This window comes from Saccostrea echinata, unplaced genomic scaffold (genome assembly GCF_033153115.1).
Source record: "Saccostrea echinata isolate AGI-Se365-2 ecotype Australia unplaced genomic scaffold, CSIRO_AGI_Sech_v1 ptg000009l, whole genome shotgun sequence".
NCBI classification, from domain to species: Eukaryota; Metazoa; Mollusca; class Bivalvia; order Ostreida; family Ostreidae; genus Saccostrea; species Saccostrea echinata.
In genome coordinates, this window is record NW_026889758.1 from 27,741,693 (window position 1) to 27,763,385 (window position 21,693).

The following is a 21,693-nucleotide window of genomic DNA, read 5'->3' on the forward strand; positions in this document are numbered from 1 at the left end:
GGAAATTCTTTTATCAACTTTGTATTAAGTTTTATTGGATTTAATATAACTTTCCTGATTTTAAAAAAAGTTTTTGTTTATATAATATCGCAAGGCGCCATCGGAATATGACGTGTGGGATATGATTGATTATTGTTGTTTTACGCGTGGGTTATGAAAAAAAAATCACCGAGTAATAGATAGTTGAGGAAAACATCTGATAAAATCAAGTTTTAAAGTCTGCCAACCACTATCTTAATATTCATTTGTCTGGAAGTCATCATGAGTTTAGTTTAAGGCCGCTTTCAGTATCTGACCATGATTAATTAATTCATCAAATTCATTATGGCATAAGATGTAAATAATTTATAGTGTCATTTTGTAGACCTGTCTTTTTATAACATGTTTTTCCAAAGGCACGGTTAGGTTTTCAAAATCCTCTCTGAAATATCGAAATATGACATCATTGTTAATGATGTAATAGTTTTCTTTAAAAATTATGAAATTTATTCTACCCAATGTAGTGCAAAATACATAAATAATTGCTTTGTAAATTTTGAACAATTTGTATTATGGATTATTTATAGATACAAAGGCCTATTTACAAAATTTTTAAGTACTTCCATTGCGGACAAAATAATGGACACGCGGAAAAAAAAGCATCAAATTTTCATACAGACCTGCAGGGAGCAATATCTTTAAAGTGAGGTAAAAATAATGATAGAAATGCCTTTTGATGTGTAGGAAATGCCATATATAGAAAATGTAATATAGAAAATGTCAATCTTTAACATTGGTAATGGCTTTTGAATGAGAGAAGATAAGACTTGTATCTGAAAGTAGTGTGATGTTTCACCTATATACCTTAATGTTTGACCTACTTTTCTCTCTTTCTCTCTATACATGTATATATATTATAATACTTAGTAATTTCTCTTGAATGAAAGAATGGTACATTCTGAAAGGTCTTGCACAAGAAATGGCATGGCCATGTGAAATCTTTTTTTTTACGTCATGATCTTGAAGTTTTATCTACTTTTTTCAGGAAAAAAGTTTGCACTTAAGACACAAGGCTTTCTTTTTTCACAAGTGCATAACCTTTGAGAAGACTTATACGAATGTACATGAGCTATATGTATGAATTTAAATTCATAACCAAATGACGTCGAAGTTTGACTTTCAAAAACTTCAATCCTTTTGCTCCAGAATATTTAATATAAAATATGCATTATACACCCGAACCTAACAGAAAGGGACAACAATTCTCTGAATTTGTTTATTTATATTTTTCTTGATTGACATGCAGCTCATTCAGTATATATACGATAACAAGCATTACTGGTTGGTACAGGTGAGCTACAATGTGTGTCAAATATCCCGGTATTAAAGCCAAATTTCCTGGTATCACATATTGAAATAATTCAATTATCGTACGGAAATGACTTGTAGTTCTTCGAGAAAGCTCCTCTATCAAGCCCCCCCCCCTCTCCCCGTCTAAGTTTTTGGGTCACCCGAGTCAAGCACGTGACATTGCTATCTGTTTTTCAGATGTCATCATGCATCGTCCGTACATGTAGCAAACTTTTGAAAATTTTAAGCTTCTTGTCTTTAACAAATTTTCATCAATTTTGGTAATTAACATATTTTGAAATTTCTCTCTACTCACGGACATTATCAGGCAAACGAAAAATGTGAAGATAACGACCGAAGATTGACCTCATGGATCCTTTAAACATCAAAAACTATATAAATGATTTTCACAATCACTAAGTCCTCTATCAAACTTGTGACAACACGGATCCGGGGTCTATAGACCATAGGGTGCGTCTTAAGTTGGTCGAACAATGCATATCGAAAAATACATTTAGTGATTTACTTACTGTACATTACAACTTTGAAATTTTTTACTCATGGACTTGTGTCAGGTAAACTGTTTGCAATGATTACTTATCATATTGACTACTTAATCCTCTAACATACTTCTTTGGTGCAGTGTTCAGGCAACGGTTCGGCTAATTTGGTTTTACTATGCCCCCGCCATAAAATGGCCTGGCATATAGTGTTGACCTCTTCCGTCATCATTGACCTGTCGTTCATTATCTCGGCAACAGTTGCATACGTTCAGCTCAAATTTGACATATGGATACGTCACAGGAACACACAAGTCAAGTTCGAGTATGGTCATGGTCCGATGATTTTTGACAGAGTTATTCCTCTTGAACTTAGGGGAAAAAAAGAATTTTCAGTTTCCGCTCTCTGACTTTTGTAGGGATGTATGTACAAGTTGAAAACAAATGTGCAATTTGCAATTTGAAATTTTGGCTGCCTGCGGGAGCATTAGTGGCGTTATGACACATCCAGTATTATTATTCATTACACTGTTTAGGGCGTCTTATTTTCTTATTGGCATCAGGCAGATAAAAAGTTTGCATGATTTTAATAGACACTAAGCCCTTTACCCAAATTATAATATATTTATGGCCCCCTCTCCCATGCTTCAGACCCTAGCTAGGGTAGAGCTAAATTATAATTAAGAGTCAATTACTTAAATTAATGGATACTTTGTTTGCTTTTCTTTCATGGTTACAATAAACAGCCATTCATCTACAAATATTATAAAATTCATGCGCCCATGACCAGGCTACATGTATCTGAAATTTATGATCTAGTGTCCCCTTTCTTATTTACTCCTGAACTTTATTCTTAGAGACAATTAGGGACGTTAAACAACAAACATTCAATCAAAAAGACAACCTGCATCAATGAGATGATTATAGAGTCCTCATGAAACTATAAAATTGTTGTTTTAATCCAGACTCGTTCGAGGTTGCCCCAGAATGGTCATGACCTGGGAAACTCATGAAATTCAGATGAGCGTTGCATGAGGTCCATGACCCTTTTTGTCATTGTGGAAGCAATATTAGTCCCTTGTGTTCATTGTGGAATGAAAGAAGAAAATAACGGAAAGATTGAGTGAAAAATTTCATTTCTCTTAACACACTTACCGCAAAGTTTTCTGAACTGAAGTCTACAAATCTTTGATGTGTGGCCCCAGTACGGTGAAGGTGGTCTGTGACGTAATTGTAATTGTCTATATTTGAAATAGCTTCGTCAACTGTAGTCATCACGAAAGTTGCATGTTGTTCTAAGGCCTCATTTTGTCTCATGTCGTCTTCCGTTTCAAGTTGTGTAAATTTAGTAAATACGTACTTTAGATTTGAGTTGGTTTTGAAGAGTCTGTCAAATAAAAAAGGAAGATGCAATTATTAAATTGATGAAATAACGCAAGTAAGAGATAAGCTTTCTTTGTCACAAATAAGAATGTTTTCAGATCTGAAATAGTATTAAATGTTGTTGATGAGCTCAAATTATCATGAATTATTCCTCAATTACTATAGCTAAAAGCAGCCCGCATTGTCGTCAGGGTAACATTGCTGATTTAATTGCAAAACAGTTCAGGTTAAGAAGAAATACTTAAAAGGAAACATGACAGTAATTGAATAATAATAAAAATATCAATTTGTGACGTCAGAGGTAATTATTTTTCCCTATGACAAAATTAACTTATTCGTCCGACAACTTGTACACTAAAACTTGATTATAAAGAAGTCACTTGGACCTTTGAGATTTATTCCATATAACTAAGTCTCTTTTATTAATATCCATGAAGACTTCCTAGGAAAATGAAAATTTTTCCTAATAATCGTGATTTCCCTAATAAGCGAGTTCCTTATAACTGAATTTATTAAATGTATTTAGGTTATTTTTTAATTATCGTGAGATTATTTGTAATTAGGCCCTAATATTACAAGACGAAAAGTCTCTCGTGAAACTACAAATTGTACTTGATGTTTCACAATTACAGAACTATATATCCTAATGTGTTTTACCAAGTTTTGTTGATTGATTGATTGATTATTGTTGTTTTACGCCGAGTCGGCAATATTTCAGCCATATTTCGGCGGTATGAATTTAAATACTGTATAAACGGTTTTGAAAGATTTTGGGTTTCTCTGGCGGCCCCCAATGAGCCTACTCTTTTTCGAAAACCAGAGAAACGATCTTTAGCGTGCCAAGGGGGTTGTAATCCTTGACACGGGGCACCGTTTTACGTCCCATCCGACGGACTTTAAATTTAAAAATAAAAACAGTTAAATTGAAAATTACAAATATGCCAATAAAAATATATACATTTATATCTTATTGTAAAAATCAGTTTCTTGCAAGTATTGTAAAATTGTACTAGGACTTACATTTGTAAAAAGATCATGCATTGTTTGAACACCATTAAAAAGTTTATTTCGAACAGGCGTAAAATCAGTACATTCTAACAGTATATGGTTTATAGTTATTGCACAGTCACAAGATATGCATTCAGGTTGTTGTTCCCCGCTCAGTAAATATGAATGGGTAAACCTGGAATGCCCAATTCTTATTCTTGAAATAATGACTTCGTCCTGACGTTTCAGGCCAAAGTCAGATGACCGACTAACTTTGTTTTGTATGGTATACAGTTTATTATTATCACAAAAATCCAAAAATATTTGCCAAAGAGAATTTATGTAAAGTTTCACTAAGTACTTAAGATCAGTGTAAGGAATTTTAAAAGGTACAATTTCATATTGAAGAGCAGCTTTTGCAGAACTATCAGCCTTGTTATTACCCGGAATACCAATATGACTTGGAATCCAACAAAATTCGATATTTTTACCTTGTTTAGTGAGATGATAAAACTTATTTAATATATCCAAAATGTATGGATGATCAGTGTTCATATTGTGTATGGACTGTAAACATGAAAGCGAGTCTGAAAATATTGTAAAAGAATTTTCACTAGAAGTTTTTATATATTCAAAAGCTAGTTGTAAAGTTTTTGCTTCAGCTGTAAAAATCGTTGCTTCGTTTGGAGGTCGTATAGAAAAAATATTATTATTGACCACTGCAGCAGCAGCAACCCTGCCTCTGTCCTTTGAACCATCTGTGTAAATTTGTATTGTAGGATGTTTAGATTGTTTTATTTCGGCTAATTTTTGTTGAAAAACAAGAGGATTTGTTTCTGATTTCTTTAGTTCGGATAGGGATTTATTAACTACTGGTTTAATTAATTTCCACGGTGGTCAAGTTTTGTTGAAAATTAAATTTAAAAAAAACTGAACGAGGAAAGTAAAATTTTGAGAAAAAAAGTTACATAATCTTTTTTAAGTTGTCTTGGCAACACCATTCATTAAACTTTTTAACTAACAATAAGAATTATGAACCTTGGTGGAGTTTTCTTATTCACCGAAATACACCGAGATCAGACCAAGAAGATTAAAGCTATGAAAGACCATGACTCATTTCATATTCAGAGGCGTAGTCACAAACTTAAAAGTGGGGGGGGGGGGGGCTCAAATCCAAGAAAGATCTAAAACTTGTAATATAAAGAAATTAGCAGGCCTGTAGGAAGCAATTTCACTTTGAGTGGGCACAACCATATATTTTCAGACTATCAATTACCAAAATTCCTTGACAAGCCCAAAAAAATAAGGTCATCAGACGTGCAAAAAAAAAAGGTCATCAGACGTTATTATTGAGGGGGCACAATGATATAGTAGCTACATGTATGTATTCTATAGTATTCTATATATATATAATTATTGGAGGGCACATATAAAGTATATTATATTACTATTATTTCAAGAGAAATGCTTACTCAGTCGTTGCTGGAAATAAAACAAGTCTGCCATAAAATGAGGTTTACTATAATTTCAACATAGCTGTGATTTTGTTCTACATTAATTGGGGGGGGGGGGGCACAGACATACTCTTCCCCCCCCCCATATCTGAAAGGGGGGGCTAGTGCCCCCGCTGCCCCCTCCCCCCCCCGTGACTACGCCTATGATATTTTTTTCGGTATCCACAAAAAATGCTATTAAATACTTTGTTCGCCGCACGGCGTCAAACCTACGACGTAAAGGTAAATAGAGACTAGTCTTTCGCCAAGCGCCCGACATTAGAAGTGAAAGTCAGGTACCTTAAAAACCGAGGTCCCACGATAAAAAAAAAAACCTCAGTACCGAGTATATGTCTAAATTTGAAACATAAGGTGATGTCTCTATCCGAAAAATTCTCGAATGGGACGATTTATCATCCGAGCTACCTTATTTTGGTGAGCTTTTAGCATAGATGGATTTAAGTATTGTTAATGGTCATAGAAGGTCTAATCTTACCGCAGAGCTTGCGTCATCGACAGAAATAGAGAGTGTTTTTTTTTTAAATACTGATGTATTTCAAGAATAATGAACAGTGGATATCGAGCATTGTTGGTGCAAATCTATATCTGCAATTATATACTTAAAGTTGGATGACTCCTCAGCTATTTATTAAATTGCATGTTATCTTATAGATCGTTGTTTTATCTCTGACTGATTGCTTGTTGTTTACGTCTCCTATGAGAATTTTTCGCTCATAGGGAGATGTAACCATATACCGGGGAAGGGCTTCAAATTTTGACCTTTACTTGGCACTCAGGCCATTATCAGGATCTTTATCATGCCAACGCCTGTGGTGACACGAGGTCTCGATTTTTTAGGTCCCGCACCTTTTACTTCAAAGAGCCGATAGCTTGGCAAAGGAACAATTAATACTTATTTTTTATCGTCTGAGGTCAATGGCAGCCGGGGTTTGAACCCACAAGCTTCCGATCACGGAGAAAGCGACTGGGCTTCCGGTTTGAAAAATCGAGAGTAGCGGATCAGAAACCCTAGGCTAGCAAAGATGACTTGATGTATGAATTTAATTACCGTTCGTTATCTTCACCTTTTACATTGTTTTCATCATTAATTTGTAGACTTGATGTATCCTAGGGAACTCGAAATTAAAGACACAACAGAGTTTGTCATAACTGTTTCATATTTGGTTATAATACTGACTATGGACGATAATGACCAACTAACAACAAAATTTTCCATCGTTCTTTTTTTCTTATTTATGAAGTAATATATTAATACTACATGTATGGTTTTTATGTCTTTATAAGAAGAAATGGTGTGCAGTTTATTCACGAGATTGCTTCCACGTGATTTATTTCTCATTAATATTCAAAAGATCCTCATAAACTCCGAATTTCATTTCATTGAAGAGCCATAGGTTTATTTCCGACGACACGGACGACTCTAGGAAATCACCTGTTTCTATTTATAGATATCCCTTTTCAATTCAAGATCATACTGTGAAATATCATTTGTGGACGAGTGTTATATTTATTTTCATAGTTGCAAGTATGTCATATGACAATCAGTTTACATGTTCAAAACAATAAATCAAGAAGCTATGTATTTTCAAAATTTAATGTAATAATTGAGGACTGTCTTTTCCAGAGATACTTTAAAAATGTAATGTGTATATTATAATTTTCTGAAATAATTATTATGTTTATTATGGAACATGATTATAAAAAAAAATAGAAAAGATAACACACACACACAAAATTTAAAAGGGACAAATGGATCATGTTGGGCTCGAACTCGGAATCACTACATTTACATTCCAACAATCATACTGTTGCGCCACGAAGTCAGTGATGTAGATAGGATAAAATTTAAGACAGATTGCATTAGTCTCGTATCCGTTTTCGACCGTCTTGTGTTTTCGATCTATTTTTATAAACTTGCTTCCTACATACACTGCGCGCGCCATGACGTCATTTTCGGCTGCTTTACTTCGAACCAAATGTAAACACAACAAACATGTTCAATGTAAAGTTATCAGAGGTAGGTCTTTTGTTTTTTTTTCCCGATGTCGGAAAATTGCACTTTTCTCTAATGCTTATTTTTCAAGAGAATAATTCTAGTTCTAATTTCATAATTTTACATGTAAAATAAATAACCTTTATTCCTATTGAAATATACATCTGTGTCATCAGGATGCAAGAATCTCAAGTAGAAGGAGCGGATCAATTATTTTATTTCACTCTGTCAAAGTTACCATTTTCTTAGATACTTTTAATAAAATTTAAGAAATGATTTTGCTTGAAATTTACAGAGGGCACAACAAGCGAGGGGAGAATATGGACAATATTCTCCTGATTCTCTTCACAATGCTCTACACAAAGTGAACAAAAATACGACTGTGTATAAGGCATCAAAGGTATATGGAATCCCCAAAACAACACTTTTAGACCGGGTGTCTGGTACCGTCAGTGATACTGTAAAATCTGGTCTACTCTTCATATTGACCAGGAGGCGAGATTGGTCGAGCACATAAAATTAATGGCCAACTACGGCCATTGGTAATTCTAACAAAATAAAATGTGTGGTGTAATATATTATTTTAATTCGTGTAGATTATTAATCTCAAACTCTCTTTTTTTCAATATTATTTAGGGTCCGTCTACATACGATCCTTTTGTATCGATCTTAGGCATGCGAATCTAGGAGTCAAATTTGTTTTGAAGTTCGTTGCTTTTTCCACAGATATACATGTACCAGATCTGAAGTAGTAGATTTAGCCACATCACTTGCAGTACAGCTTGGTCTCAGAGAAAAGGACAAACCATTCACACTGAATTGGTTTCACTCTTTCATGTCAAGATGGCCAGAGCTGAAGACCATAAAAAGCTAGGGAGTTAGCCATGACATGTGCTAAGTCGGCATCTCAGGAAAACATAGACAAATATTTTCATGAACTTGAAAAAAAATATTTCAAAGTACAACCTTCAAAACAAACCTTATTGTATTTGTAATGTAGACGAAAAATGAATCAATTTCCAACATAAACCACCAAATGTTTTCAGTTCAAAACATTCTAAACTCCCTGGTATAGTGGCAGAAAAATCTCCAACTCTAACAATCATTGGTGCGGGCAATGCACTTAGTACACAAATCCCCCCATATCTTATTTTCAGGGGGCACGCGTGAATCCAAATCTTCTTCAGAATTGTTCAGAGGACCTCATGACCGTAAGTGCATCGGGTTGGTCAAACACTGAAATATTTCAAAAGTATTTGAGTGAACATTTTCTGAAGTACGTGCAAGGCTTAACAAATGACCAACCCATTTTACTTATATATGATGGTCATAAGTCGCATGTTGTTCTTAGTGTTATTAAATGGACAAAGGCCCATAATATCATCATTTTAGTGTTACCTGCTCATTGTAGTCATATTCTGCAGCCTTTAGATGTAGGTTGTTTTGGGCCTCTTATCAATATTCTGAACAATATCACGTGTCATAAATATATACGTGAACTCAGATAACCCATCAACCGATATAATATCGGCAAGCTTGCATCTGAGGCTTATGTTAAGGCACTGTCTCCAAACAACTTGCAAATTCTTTTGCTAAAACAGGAATTTATCCTTTAGATCAAAATTGTGTGTCTGCCGTCACTTTACTTCCATCAACCCTGTTTAATCCCGACGAACCGACTGACAATGACCATGATTCAATCCCCTTGGACGATGGGATTGGTCGACAAGACAACCATACGGACAATGTGTGTGCCCCTGAAACTGACGTGAAGTCTGACATGACACAGACATGAAGACGCTTTGCTTTGGAAGACTGATCGGCTCTTTGGATGTGGGGTTGTTTCAAAGGAAGAAAACAAAATAGTGTGATTTGAACGATACCCTTCGATTGACAACTTTTGATTTAAACTTCAATTCCGTCAATTATTTGCATTTTCTACGTAGTTTTATTTAAATTCGTAAAATTGTCTTAGTTGGTCGAAAATACAATACGCCGGGATACTGTTTGTGTACTCTAAAAAGCGGGCTTCATACTTTAGCGGCTTTGGCGCAGACAAAGATGCGCTAATTTACGAATACCACTAAGGAAAATTGAATATATTTTTTCATCATTTTATATAAAGACAACCTTGAACCAATATTACCTAAATGTAATGAAGTGCAGTAATATCCAAATAAAATTATTCAAATCTTTTTTCTGGATAAGGGTGATCTTTCGCTACAGTTTGTCAACATTTGGGTAGATACCTCAACATTTACTATGTACTCCATACAAACTCGATGCTTATTATATTTACATGTATCATATAAGGGAAATATAAACAATTAAATACTATTATTGAATAATTTGAATTTACACGTGTATAAACTATGGAAGCCGGTTGGTGCCAGGTAGAAAAAATATTTTATCTGGCGGCCGCCAAATAGTTTTCAGGCGGCCGCCAGAAAAAATATTTTTTACCTGGCACCTACCGGCTTCCGTAATAAACTAAGATTGTATGACAAAATTTTGGTTTAAAAAATTTAAGTAATCACTACTATAAAAGCGAAAATGCCTATCAAATGCGCTGTGGCTCTTTTTATATTGAAACCTGCAAGCCTGTTTCGGTTTGTTTTTTCTTCAAGCCTCCGTTTTAGGTATATGGGTATAATTCTGTGTGATTAACAACTGATGATACCGTTTTTCTGACAAGTAGGTCACACTGATGCAAGAAATTGCCGTTCTCAAATTAGAAAGGTGTTCGTAACTGTTCATGAAATGAAAAACATACGTATTTTTTTTTTCTTAAATTAGGTTCTCTCCTGCTCCCATTAATCGGCGGAAACTGTCAACTTGCAATAAACACTTCCATTCATCATTAAAAATGACAAAAACACCAGATCTCTACTCTTTCCTTCAATAAAACAGTATACTCTCGCTTCGATTTTTCAAATCAAAAGGCGGTCGCAACGATCACTTTGGTATCAATAATCCGGTAGAAGACATTAAAAGGAAACAAACCATGGGAGGAAGAACTTTATCCGAAATAGAGGTATGTAATTTTGTTGTTGTTGTACTTTTTAATGTCACTGGGATTTCAACAACCTCGTTTAAGGTTAGCATTTCGAAAATTCTGTTGTCGATACAAGACCTTGTTTGCAAATACAGCCTTTCATTGTATCGTATTTCGACTGACGTGTTTCAAACCAATTGAGGCCATTGTTTTATACTGTATTTGACTACGGATTATGCTGGCAACATTATCAATACATGGGGCTTACGGCGTATATTTCCGGTTGAAAGATAATGCTTACTTCTCCTAGGCACCTGATCCCACCTCTGAAATTTCCAGGGATGCTTTATTCCCTGTTCACAAAAACGTTTAAAAGATTTTTTAGATCGATCACTGTTCGTTATTTTCATTTTTTCGAGTTCAAACAACAAGACGTCGATGAATTTCTAAAGAACACATATCTACCTAAGTGATCTATCTCTACGCGATCAGTGTAACAGGAAATCACCAATTATTAGTGAAGTGAACTTTAGATCGTGTTTTTTTTTTGGGGGGGGGGGGGGGGCACCTGACACATATATGTTGCTAGTTATGCTTATTAATCAGTATACCAGTATATTAACACTAAATATTCATGCGAGAATTTCTGTAACAATGTCTGCCATAGTTGCAAAGTAATGCCCGCAGTGTTATATCTGAAAATTCATTAAATTGTATTGTCCTTTACAATGAGGGTATCCACTGTTCTGTATTGTATTTCACATTACATATATTGTGTAACAACAGGAAATAATTGATCAAACCTGATTGAAGGAATGGAATTTCAACATTAACAATGACTTCATTTAGTCATTATACCAGCTAGACGGGTTTGAAACCTTAGAATTGCTTAACAGAAGTTAATTCTGTGCAAGTCCTATTGATTGTGTTCCAAGTCAGAATTATTTTATGGTGTGTCAACAGCTGTCCATCTGATTTGTATGAGAAATATCGAACAAACATTTTCCCATTATATTTTACTACGTACGGATGATAAAATATCCGAGAACATGTACAGTAATGGTGAACAATTAATGCTAACGCGAAATCGACTTTATGTTGACGAGCGCTCAATACTTCAGAATTAAGAATTCAGTTCTTAAGTTAATGAATCCAGCTTTGTAAGTAGCATATGACCACTGAAGGATGCAATGAGCTGTTAAATAAGGAATTGGAATTGGTAATGTCAGTATATCCGGTCTGATGGGAACCTAACTGCGGCAAGGGACCACGGCAATGAACTTGATATAATTCCGTGTCGTGGTTTCTATCATGCTGGCAAATTAAAGGAGTACAATAAAACGTATCACAAACCAAATGCTTAACTTAATTTTCTCATTTAGCCATAATATTTTGCATGTTATCTACATGTATAAGCCAACAATAAAAGAATTTTAGGCGTATTGAAACCGTCCTCACTGTCCTGCTTTGTCTGTCAATCATGCAGAAAATGTTTTATGTCAAAAATATAAAAGCCCTGTCTACAGATGCAAAAGTTATGGCAAAGGTTAATTTTTTTCAAAGTAAGCTGAAATTCAAGGTCAAGATGTCAAAAATCATTATATACTGGGTAAGATCCCTTTTCTTTCGGTGCAAATGCTACAGCCAAGTAATCACACTTCATGATTAGGTTAAAAAATCATTATATTGGGAAGGGTCTTGTTAATTAAAGGTAATACACATATGTACAACTATGTACTGTCGATTTTAAAAATTTGAAAAGTAAGTCTAACCTCAAGGTCATGAGGTCAAAAATAAAACTCCTCAATAGGGTTGTCACATGTAATGTACATGTGAAATATGAAAACCCTATCTTCTCTCATTAAACTGTTACTACAAGATACATACTTTTTTAAAAGTAGGTCTAACTTCGAGGTTAAGGTCACGATGTTAAAATCTACAGTAAATTTGGACAGTATTGTCATAGGTACGTGTAATGTAATGTAAAAGAAGAAAACCCCATTCAAAAGTTATGACCAAGGATAGTCTTTTACGACATACTGTCAGACGAATGAGATTTAATACGCAGCGCTTTTTCGAAAGTGAGAAAAATTGTTTCCATAAAATTAAAATAAAATTTTTGACTATATGGCTTTTTAAAAACAGGACCCGTCACCTAGATGACCTATAGCCAGCCGTTTCCGAGCGTTGTCCAAAAATATTTTTCAGCTTCTTTCTCATAACTATGCATTGCATTTTAAGGGGTATAATTTTGAATGTCTCTGCCCCCCCCCCTTCCCTTTGGTTAAGATGTGGGACTAAAACCTTTAATATTTATGCTTTTACCACCCTAATCCTATCGTCCCTATAAAATCTAAGTATCAAGTGCATCATAAATGTCATATAGACACCGTTCACATTACTTAAGGTGATGAAAAAGGTAAAGGTAATGCAAATTAAGAACAGGGAGAAATACGAACCCTTGGGAACACCAGATGTGTGTACAGGTGCATGCTTATATAATTGAGCATCCCTGTCGATCAGTCACATCTGTCGTGTTGTCTTCGTATTTATTCAGTAAACGAAGTACTAACCTAACACTTCGTATAAAACATCAGTCAAAATTTGACCCAACGAAAATGACGGAAAAAATTGTCATTAAAACTACCTCAGAATTTAGTCGCCCGCGTGGCGCAGTGGTTAGAGCGTTCGCTCTAGAGTCGCGGTGTAAGGAGTTGATCCTTACGTCGCAGGTTCGAATCCCACTGTGGGACGTGGAGACCGGTCCTTCGGATGGCACGAAAAAAGATCCCTCACTGCTCAATGGCCCGGAGTGCCGAGTATAGGTCAAAATTTGCAGCTCTCCACCAGCAAGTGGTGTCGTCTTCATGTGAGTGAAAAATTCTCGAGAGAGACGTTAAACAATAAAGCCAACAAAAACCACAGAATTTGCATAAATTTGAGATAGACAGAACATGTCATGCATATAATAATGGAATAAATACATAAAATGGGAAGTTGACAAAGTTGAAGTGACCTCGATTGTCATTAACGTCTATTTTCTGTAAAAAATAAAACCCGAATATGAAACCGTCACTGTAGATCAGTCGGCACGGCCAGGAACACGTTAAGTTCCTAGACAGTACCGTTGTCAGAAACCTTTAAAGTAAAGCACTGAAACTGGTTCGTTGTCATGAACATACAGGTGAGGTTATGATAAAATCCGTCCGGTGTCATGCAAAAGATACAAGAATTTATACATAATGCATAAAATTTAACGTTTTTGACAAATTCTAAGAATAAATTTGAATTTTGGGAAACAGATACAACATTCAGTATTCCATACAAAGATTTATGTATTTGATATCCTTAACACATTTTGAGGAGTTTTGGTTGGCGATCTCATGCCCATGTGTGAAGGCATGATCGTGAGCTGGAAAATTATATATTTCTTATATTTAATTCATCGAAATGGTCCTTTTATTTTAAAATATGAAGAGAAACTTCATTTTAAATGTATTAGGCAAGTGACAGCCTTTTGTAGCTAACATGTTTTAAGAAATCGCAATTTATAAGCAAAAAGTCCGTTGTCAGTACATGTTAAGTTTATCTGGTCCGGTGTCATTTTTCTTAACATGTAAGTAAATAAAATTCAACAGAAATGATCAAATATGTGTTTAATTTAAAAGAAAACAAAGCATATTGCAGATAATTTTGAAATCTAGGGGTCGTCTTAAAGCAGGTCACACGAACTTGCTAAATATTCTGCGATTTTTTTTTTTTTTTTTTTAAATTTATTTTCTCTTAGGAACCTGCATCCTAGCTAGTATGCGCCGGTGCTAGATCCGCCTTTGGTTATTGAGCAGATTTTTAAAGAGTTTCTGTATACCGTATATTCCAACGAAAAACTTTTATCACCAATTGTGGCCCCACCCTACCCATGGGGGTCATGATTTGAACGAAATTGAATTTGTTTTTGTTTGTTTGTTTGTTTTAATATCCCTCTAGAAAATTTTTCAATCATAAGGAGACATCACCACTTGCCGGCGGAGGGCCAAAAATTTAGACCTATTCTCGGAACTCAGGGCCATTGAGAAGTGGTGTGGGATCTTTTTTGTGCCAGAATCTACAAAATTAAAACTACACTATAGTCTTTCACATAAGTATCATTTCTTCTGATCCAGAAGTTCTTGAGAAGAAATTTTGAAAGAGTTATTCTTAAATATTCTATTTAAACTTTGATCACCTATTGTAGCCCAACCCTTCCCCAGACATGATCTGAATAAAAATGAATCTACACTTTATAATAAAGCTTTCACATAAGTTAAAGATGTCACTAAATTTTTACTAATTCTTAACTATACTTCCTTGAAAGAGGGCATGACCATTAGTTTGAACAAACTTGACTCCCTTTATCCACGTTTGCTTTCTGGCAAGTTTGGTTGAAATTGAAATTGGCCTGAAGTTCCTGAGAAGAAGCTGAAAATGTGAAAAGTTTACCGGCAGACAGACGGACGACACAAAAATGTGATCAGAAAAGCTCACTAGAGCTCACTAAAGCTATCAGCTCAGGTGAGCTAAAAATGTCAACCCCTACACCAATTATATCGGCACTCGTATAAGAATTAAGCAAAACATGATGTGTTTGTGAAACACTGATGCCCCAGTATGGCAACTTAAAGCTAAGGTTAAACTTTCTCAAATGCAAATCAAATATGTTGGTACCCAAAGTAAGTTCTTGTCCCGAAGAATATACCTGTGAAATATGAAAGACCTAGCAGCAACCATTAAAAAGATGTGGCAAAGGTTATAAAAATTCAAAGGTAAGTCAAACATCAAGGTCAAGGTCAAAATTAATGGTACCCAAAGAAAGACCTTCTCACAAGAAATACACATGTGAAATATGAAAGCCCTAGCACCAAACGTTCAAAAGATAGGACCAAGTTTAAAGTTTATCAAAAGTAGGTCAAACTCCAAGGTCAAAAGGTCAAAGTTGGTGGTATCCAAAGTAAGATCTGGTCACAAGGATTACATATGTAAAGTATGAAAGCCCTAGCACCAACTGTTCAAAAGTTATGGCCAAGGTTAAAGTTTTTCAAATGTAGGTCAAACTCCTAGGTCAAGGTCAAAGGGTCAAAGTTTTTGGTATCCAAAGGAAGGTCTTGTCACAAGAATTGCACATGTGTCGTATGAAAGCCCTAGCACCAACTGTTCACAAGTTATGGCCAAGGTTAAAGTTTGGCAAAATTTTTTAAAACTGGGTCAAACTCCAAGGTCAAGGTCAAAAGGTCAAATATGATTGTACCCAAAGAAAGGTCTTGTCACAAGGAATACACATGTGAAATATGACAGCCATAGCTCCAACCAATCAAAAGTTATGAGCAATGTTAAAGTATTCACGGACAAACAGACAGACGGACAGGGCAAAAACTATATACCCCCGAATCTTCGATGCGGGGGCATAAAAATTGTTAAAATTACAATTTACCATACTGAAAGATAGGGATATCATATTTCTATCCTCCTAATTTAAGTAAATAAATATGTACGAGAAGTTTTGTCAGGTATCTCATACCACCTTAATTGGGGAAAATCTGAGAATTTTAAACGTTTATAGGTCTTCATTCAGGACCCCCCCCCCCCAATCGAGCAGTAAATTTGGTTTCACAATAGAAATAAACTGTACATTGATAGCCTGAAGAAAAACACATTTGATACATTCAAAATATATAATTACTTGTAAGTAAAATTTTAAACAAGAAAATAAAGTAATCGTTTATGTCTATTGGACAGATATATAATTGTAGGTTTGGGATATAGTACCGACACTAAAACATATTTTGAATATATTAAGGTTCATATCCGTATCGTACAAAAAAAAACAATTTATTGTTTAAAAAACAGCATTGGATGAGATGTTAGCTATCCTCATCGAATGGAATACTTTTTATCATTGTCAGTATATGCGTAAAGATTCATGGGGGATTCCTATCACTCATTTTTTCCTCCCAACCATTTTCCACATAACACAGAATAGATAGATTCCAATGTAATATTACCGCACACATAAAAACGATGCTTTCAATTTAAGCTTGAAAAAACAGTGTATCGGATTTACAAGGACTGGAAAAATTATTCGTGAAAAAATGAATATTTAATGATCACAAAAAGTGAAAAGATATAGATCAATGACAATCCCAATTCATAAAACGATCTTTCTTCTGAACATTTGGTTCGCTGATCATGCGATCAATTTTTAACAGAGATTTTGTTATTGATTGCTCAGAGTCATTATGCGATATGTGTACATAAACTTGTCGCAGATGAATTTTTATTATTCTTAACATTATCTAAGCTTTCCAATACTCGCCCGAGGAACAACACGATGTTTAATTTAGTACTTTAATGTACTTACGGCATTATGTACATTGTAATACGTGCAAAATAGTAATTACTTGATGTACATGTGTAATTATAAATCTTGCTTCACGAACATCGGCTATACTGGCACTGATTTGTCTTAATTACAGGAAATATCACTTCTTTACAATCTCCACCAAATTAACATCGTGCTAAACTGCTTAAATACAACTCATATTTGTGAAAATCAAAGGGAATATTATTTAATGTGTAAGTATCAGTATGTCTTGTAAACAGTAGAAAAAAATCCAACAACACATTTTTTCCTAACATTCATGCTCGGAAAAGGATATGTTCAATGAAGTTTCCGTTCCACAGCGTACAGTTATTTCTTACTTCAATGAAATTCAGATATCAATTTTATTTACTCATACTAAGGGTTTAAAAATTTGACGAACACTTCTAAAGGATTTTGGCGAGCATACCATATGCCTTTAGCTTCAAATGTATAAATTAAGTCATATTCAGTTTTCGAATTTAGTAGAGTGAAGTTCTCATTATTGAAAGGTTAGGTATGAAATTATGACAAACAAAACTTTTCTGTGGAAATTATTTAGACACTTCAGACACAAAAATCATTCTGTGATTTTAAAAAATGTGCTTGTTGGGTTGAATTTAAGCAATAAAAATTTTGAGTATCAGTTTTTTTTCTTAAAGACTAACATACGTAACTTAACTATACAGCTCAGGACAAGTCGCGGCAATTAAAATTATGTTTGTGTTACCCTTGACTAAAAGAACTTCAAATATTTTTCGGAAAGATACGAATATTGTGTCATATGAGTGTATTCTAAAGGTACTAGTATGGTGGGTCTGTTCTACGTAGGTTTGTGTTTGTGAACCGAAAATTATATAGTTTTAAGCATACTTTGAGTATATTCTTTCCAAAAAATTAAGCAAGCCCACCCATACAGAATAATTGTGTCATAGTATGAAGAAATCATTTTTGCCCTCTTTGGTTTGTATATGCTATTTCATAGACGAATATCTTAAATCTTTGTGACACTGTTGCAACTTGTGGACATTTAATACAAGTATGCGTTGTTGTTTAAGAAATATTAAAGAAAATTATGTCAAAATTAATATTAAATTTTTCACTTTCATTTTTGTCATAATACAATAGGCATTTTTCTCGCCTTGTTCGCCTATCTTCTTCCACAATATTGAACCAATATTAAGCACGAACTATGTATTGTCTGATAGACTCTAAAACAGATCAGACTATTTTCTAACCTGAAGTATTTTAAGACGTACCTAATAAACATCTCGACACCTGTTTCCTCGATCTTGCGCTTAATGCCTTTCCAAGATTGTTTGAGTTTAAAGGCTTCTCTGGCGTCGATTGGAAGCCGTGGATCTACCTGTGGGACGGAGCTTTTATCCTCCAATTTGTCAAAATTCTCTTTAGTTTCCACATCTTTTTTAACTTTTGTTTGTCGACACCCCATTTTCACGATTAGTTATAAATCCATTTAAAATGAAGTTAAATGAGCCATCCAATGAGCATTTTCCCGGAAAATTGAACCATTGCGCGGACAAATGAAACAGATGAAGAAATGCCTGCTACTACGTGTATCAAACACTGTTGGTAGTAATCAGAAAACATCTACATTTCTTCATGGAGATCACATTTAGATCAGAAAACCTGCAAACATCAACCAGATGATTATCAGTTCATCGATGGCTCTATTTCTTTTGTGATAAGTTCTACTGAACGTCTTTCTTAAATCCGGTTTTGGATGGTCTAAAAATATATACCTTCAAACAGTAGTTTTTTTTTTCCAATTTCACTACTTACACTGGCTTTAACAAATACGCGGAAAGTTGGCAAGTGATCCAACTGGTTTGTAGATTCCAGGTTGAAGCTTGTGAAATCAATCTATCGATTGCCTCCTCCGACCTAGCCATTCAGTAGTGTTTGTTTTCTGTGGGCTGCGGCTTTCCCCTACGCCAATTACACCTAGAAGTCATGTAATTGGTTCCAGGGCTACTATTCCCTCAAAGAATGTAAAAAAAAATTGGACGACTCAATTATTTGTTTCAATAGAACAAAAAAGTATTTAAACAAGGGATCAATGCACATAATTATTTGATTAAGTTGAGGCGACTGGGTCAGTTTGTTCTTTGGGCAGAGAGATGTCTTGTGTATCACCGTCAGAGGAAATAAATTGAATGTAATACAATGTCGATTCAATTATATCAATCTTGGATCGCTTTTGTTAATATATGACAGTACCCTGACCATTTCCACTTGTTCTCCTTTAAGCCAGTGATTGCTTTGACGATCTGAATTCTACATCTGATTGATGAAAGGATGACGGCTAACTGTATAAGTGTCAAACCTCTGGGATGTTCAATAATTATGTATATAATATTGAAGTGTACCTGTTTTATTCTCTCTGGCACGAAAAAGATCCCCCACTGCTCAATGGCCCAGAGTGCCGAGTATAAGTCAAAAATTTGCTGTACTACCGGCAAGTGGTGGCGTCTCCATATGAGTGAAAAATTCTCGAGAGGGACGTTAAACAATAAACAAATATTCTCTCTCTCTCTCTCTCTATATATATATATAAAGCCGACATATCAAGCGACACCGCAGTGGAAAACTGACAAAAATAGAATTTTCGTTAGACGCATTCAATTTTTCTTTAATTCTTGAAAGTATTAAATTACAGATTTCAGAACCTTAAAAAATCTACTTTTATGGAAAGAAAAAACATTTGTTTTTTCCAAGACGAAAATTAATATTGCTTCACATCTTCCTCCGTATTGAACGGTAGACTGAGGTTTTGATACAACCTTCAAAAGGAATTATCAGAACATATTCCTCAACTTTGCATGTTGTTTACAAGTTATAATTGCGTGACTTTGACATGAACAGTAACGTTTTCCCGGTACTTATATTTTACAGTCTCTCCTGCTTTACAGTGCATTAGAGTTTGTTAAAACTTCGCTATACTCATATTTTTTAAATAAATCTTCCGCTTTATTATACAGATACATGTTTCTTAAAAGAAACATATGATTTTGACTCAATATGTAACTGTAAAAAAAATATGAACAATTATTTTAAAAATGTTACAGAAAACGTAATGGGAATTCAACATTTTGAATTAAAAGTAAGTTTGTTTAATTATATAAAATATTTTTATTGGTGAATACACGAACCTTCACCTATATCAAATAACTTGAACAGATAAATCTATATAATTTTTCCGACAATTTTTTGTGGAGTATGTATGTTAACATTGTTAACACCTATTCTCCGGATTTCGTAGGTTTGGAATGATACGAAGCTCTCGCTTTAAATATAAAAACTATTACGTCATTTCAAAATTGATTTTATTTTACTTTTATCACTTTTTTACAAAGAGAACAGGGATTATGCATTGGTTAGTTATTCGACAGGTTCGGTCCTAATTCAATTTAAGTTGAAACAGAAATAGATTACATTGACCAACACAATATTTTATTTCAATCAACAGTAAAAATGTAAATTCTTTCAAAATACCATTCCTTCTTTAATTTTTCTTATTCAAATGCTTAACACTTTAACACAATTTGGCTAAATGATACATGATTTCGATGAACAGTATTTACCTGGCTACTAACTAGTGCGTGCAAAGGATCGCCTGCTATAGCATCATTATTTAAAAGTATAAATAAGTCGAAGAGTGATCAGTTGTTTCTTTGAATAGAAGTATTATAGGCTAGCTATTGCATGTTAGGTTTTGGTTTGTTTGGTTTGTTTGTTTTTGTCAGAATTTGTTTGGAGATTAGCCCCCACTTTTTAAACTGTGGCTACGGGCCTGTATGATAAATCTTAAGGTACAGTGTGATGAACTCATAAACATCTGATCTAGTTTTCGAAGTCCTGCGTCTCAAAATTTAGAAAAATAAGAAAAACTAACCATTTAGAGTATTTCTGAAAAGTACGTCAAAGGTCAAGTGGACTTGAACGTTGGTATTTTTCTTAATGTCTAATGACAAACCATTTACATGCTAAATATCGCAGACTTACCTCTCATATGTCCAAAATGTGCTGTATATCGGTATTCAAAACTATTTCGAGAAGTTTGTCAAAGGTCAAGTTAACGTTAAAAGGTAACCATGTATTCACAAAAGCCATAGTGCCAAGCAATTAAGGAATGTTTTTAAGTTTTAGAGTATGAAATATATGGAGATACATGTAACGAACAGTAATCAAGCTCAAAAGACCATTTAAACAACACAAATTTGTCGGCGCATCTAGCAAACACGGACCTCTAAAACATCAGAGGTGGGATCAAGTGTCATGGAGAAGTGAGCATCACCTGCCGACCGGTCACACCCACCGTGTGCTCCTTGTCATGATCGGGAAATAACGGAAAAATCCATAGACAATTCACAGTATAAATAATGACCTAACAATTAGCATTAGAAACGTCAGTCAGCATTTGAATTAATGAAAGATGTATATGCTGACAAAGGCATTGTTTCGAACTTATGAAATGATGACTTCAAACGTACGAGACTGTTGATATTCTTGTATCATCAACTTGTTTGTCAGTGACTTTATACCTCGTTTTAGAAATTGTTCATACGTAGAAATTG

At 34.5% G+C, this 21,693-nt stretch overlaps 1 protein-coding gene across 1 annotated transcript in view; it reads right to left on the reverse strand.

Annotated features, from left to right (window-relative positions):
• LOC133183540 (neuroglobin-like) overlaps positions 1–19,052 on the reverse strand; it is a 40,038-nt gene extending 20,986 nt beyond the window's left edge. The window contains exons 1-2 of the mRNA XM_061318483.1: positions 18,355–19,052; positions 2,985–3,216 (exon numbers count right to left, since the gene is read on the reverse strand). Of these exons, the coding sequence (XP_061174467.1) occupies positions 2,985–3,216; positions 18,355–18,548 (426 nt within the window). The 5' untranslated portion in view covers positions 18,549–19,052. The remainder of the gene's footprint in view (positions 1–2,984; positions 3,217–18,354) is intronic.
• Between the last annotated feature and the right edge of the window lie 2,641 nt (positions 19,053–21,693).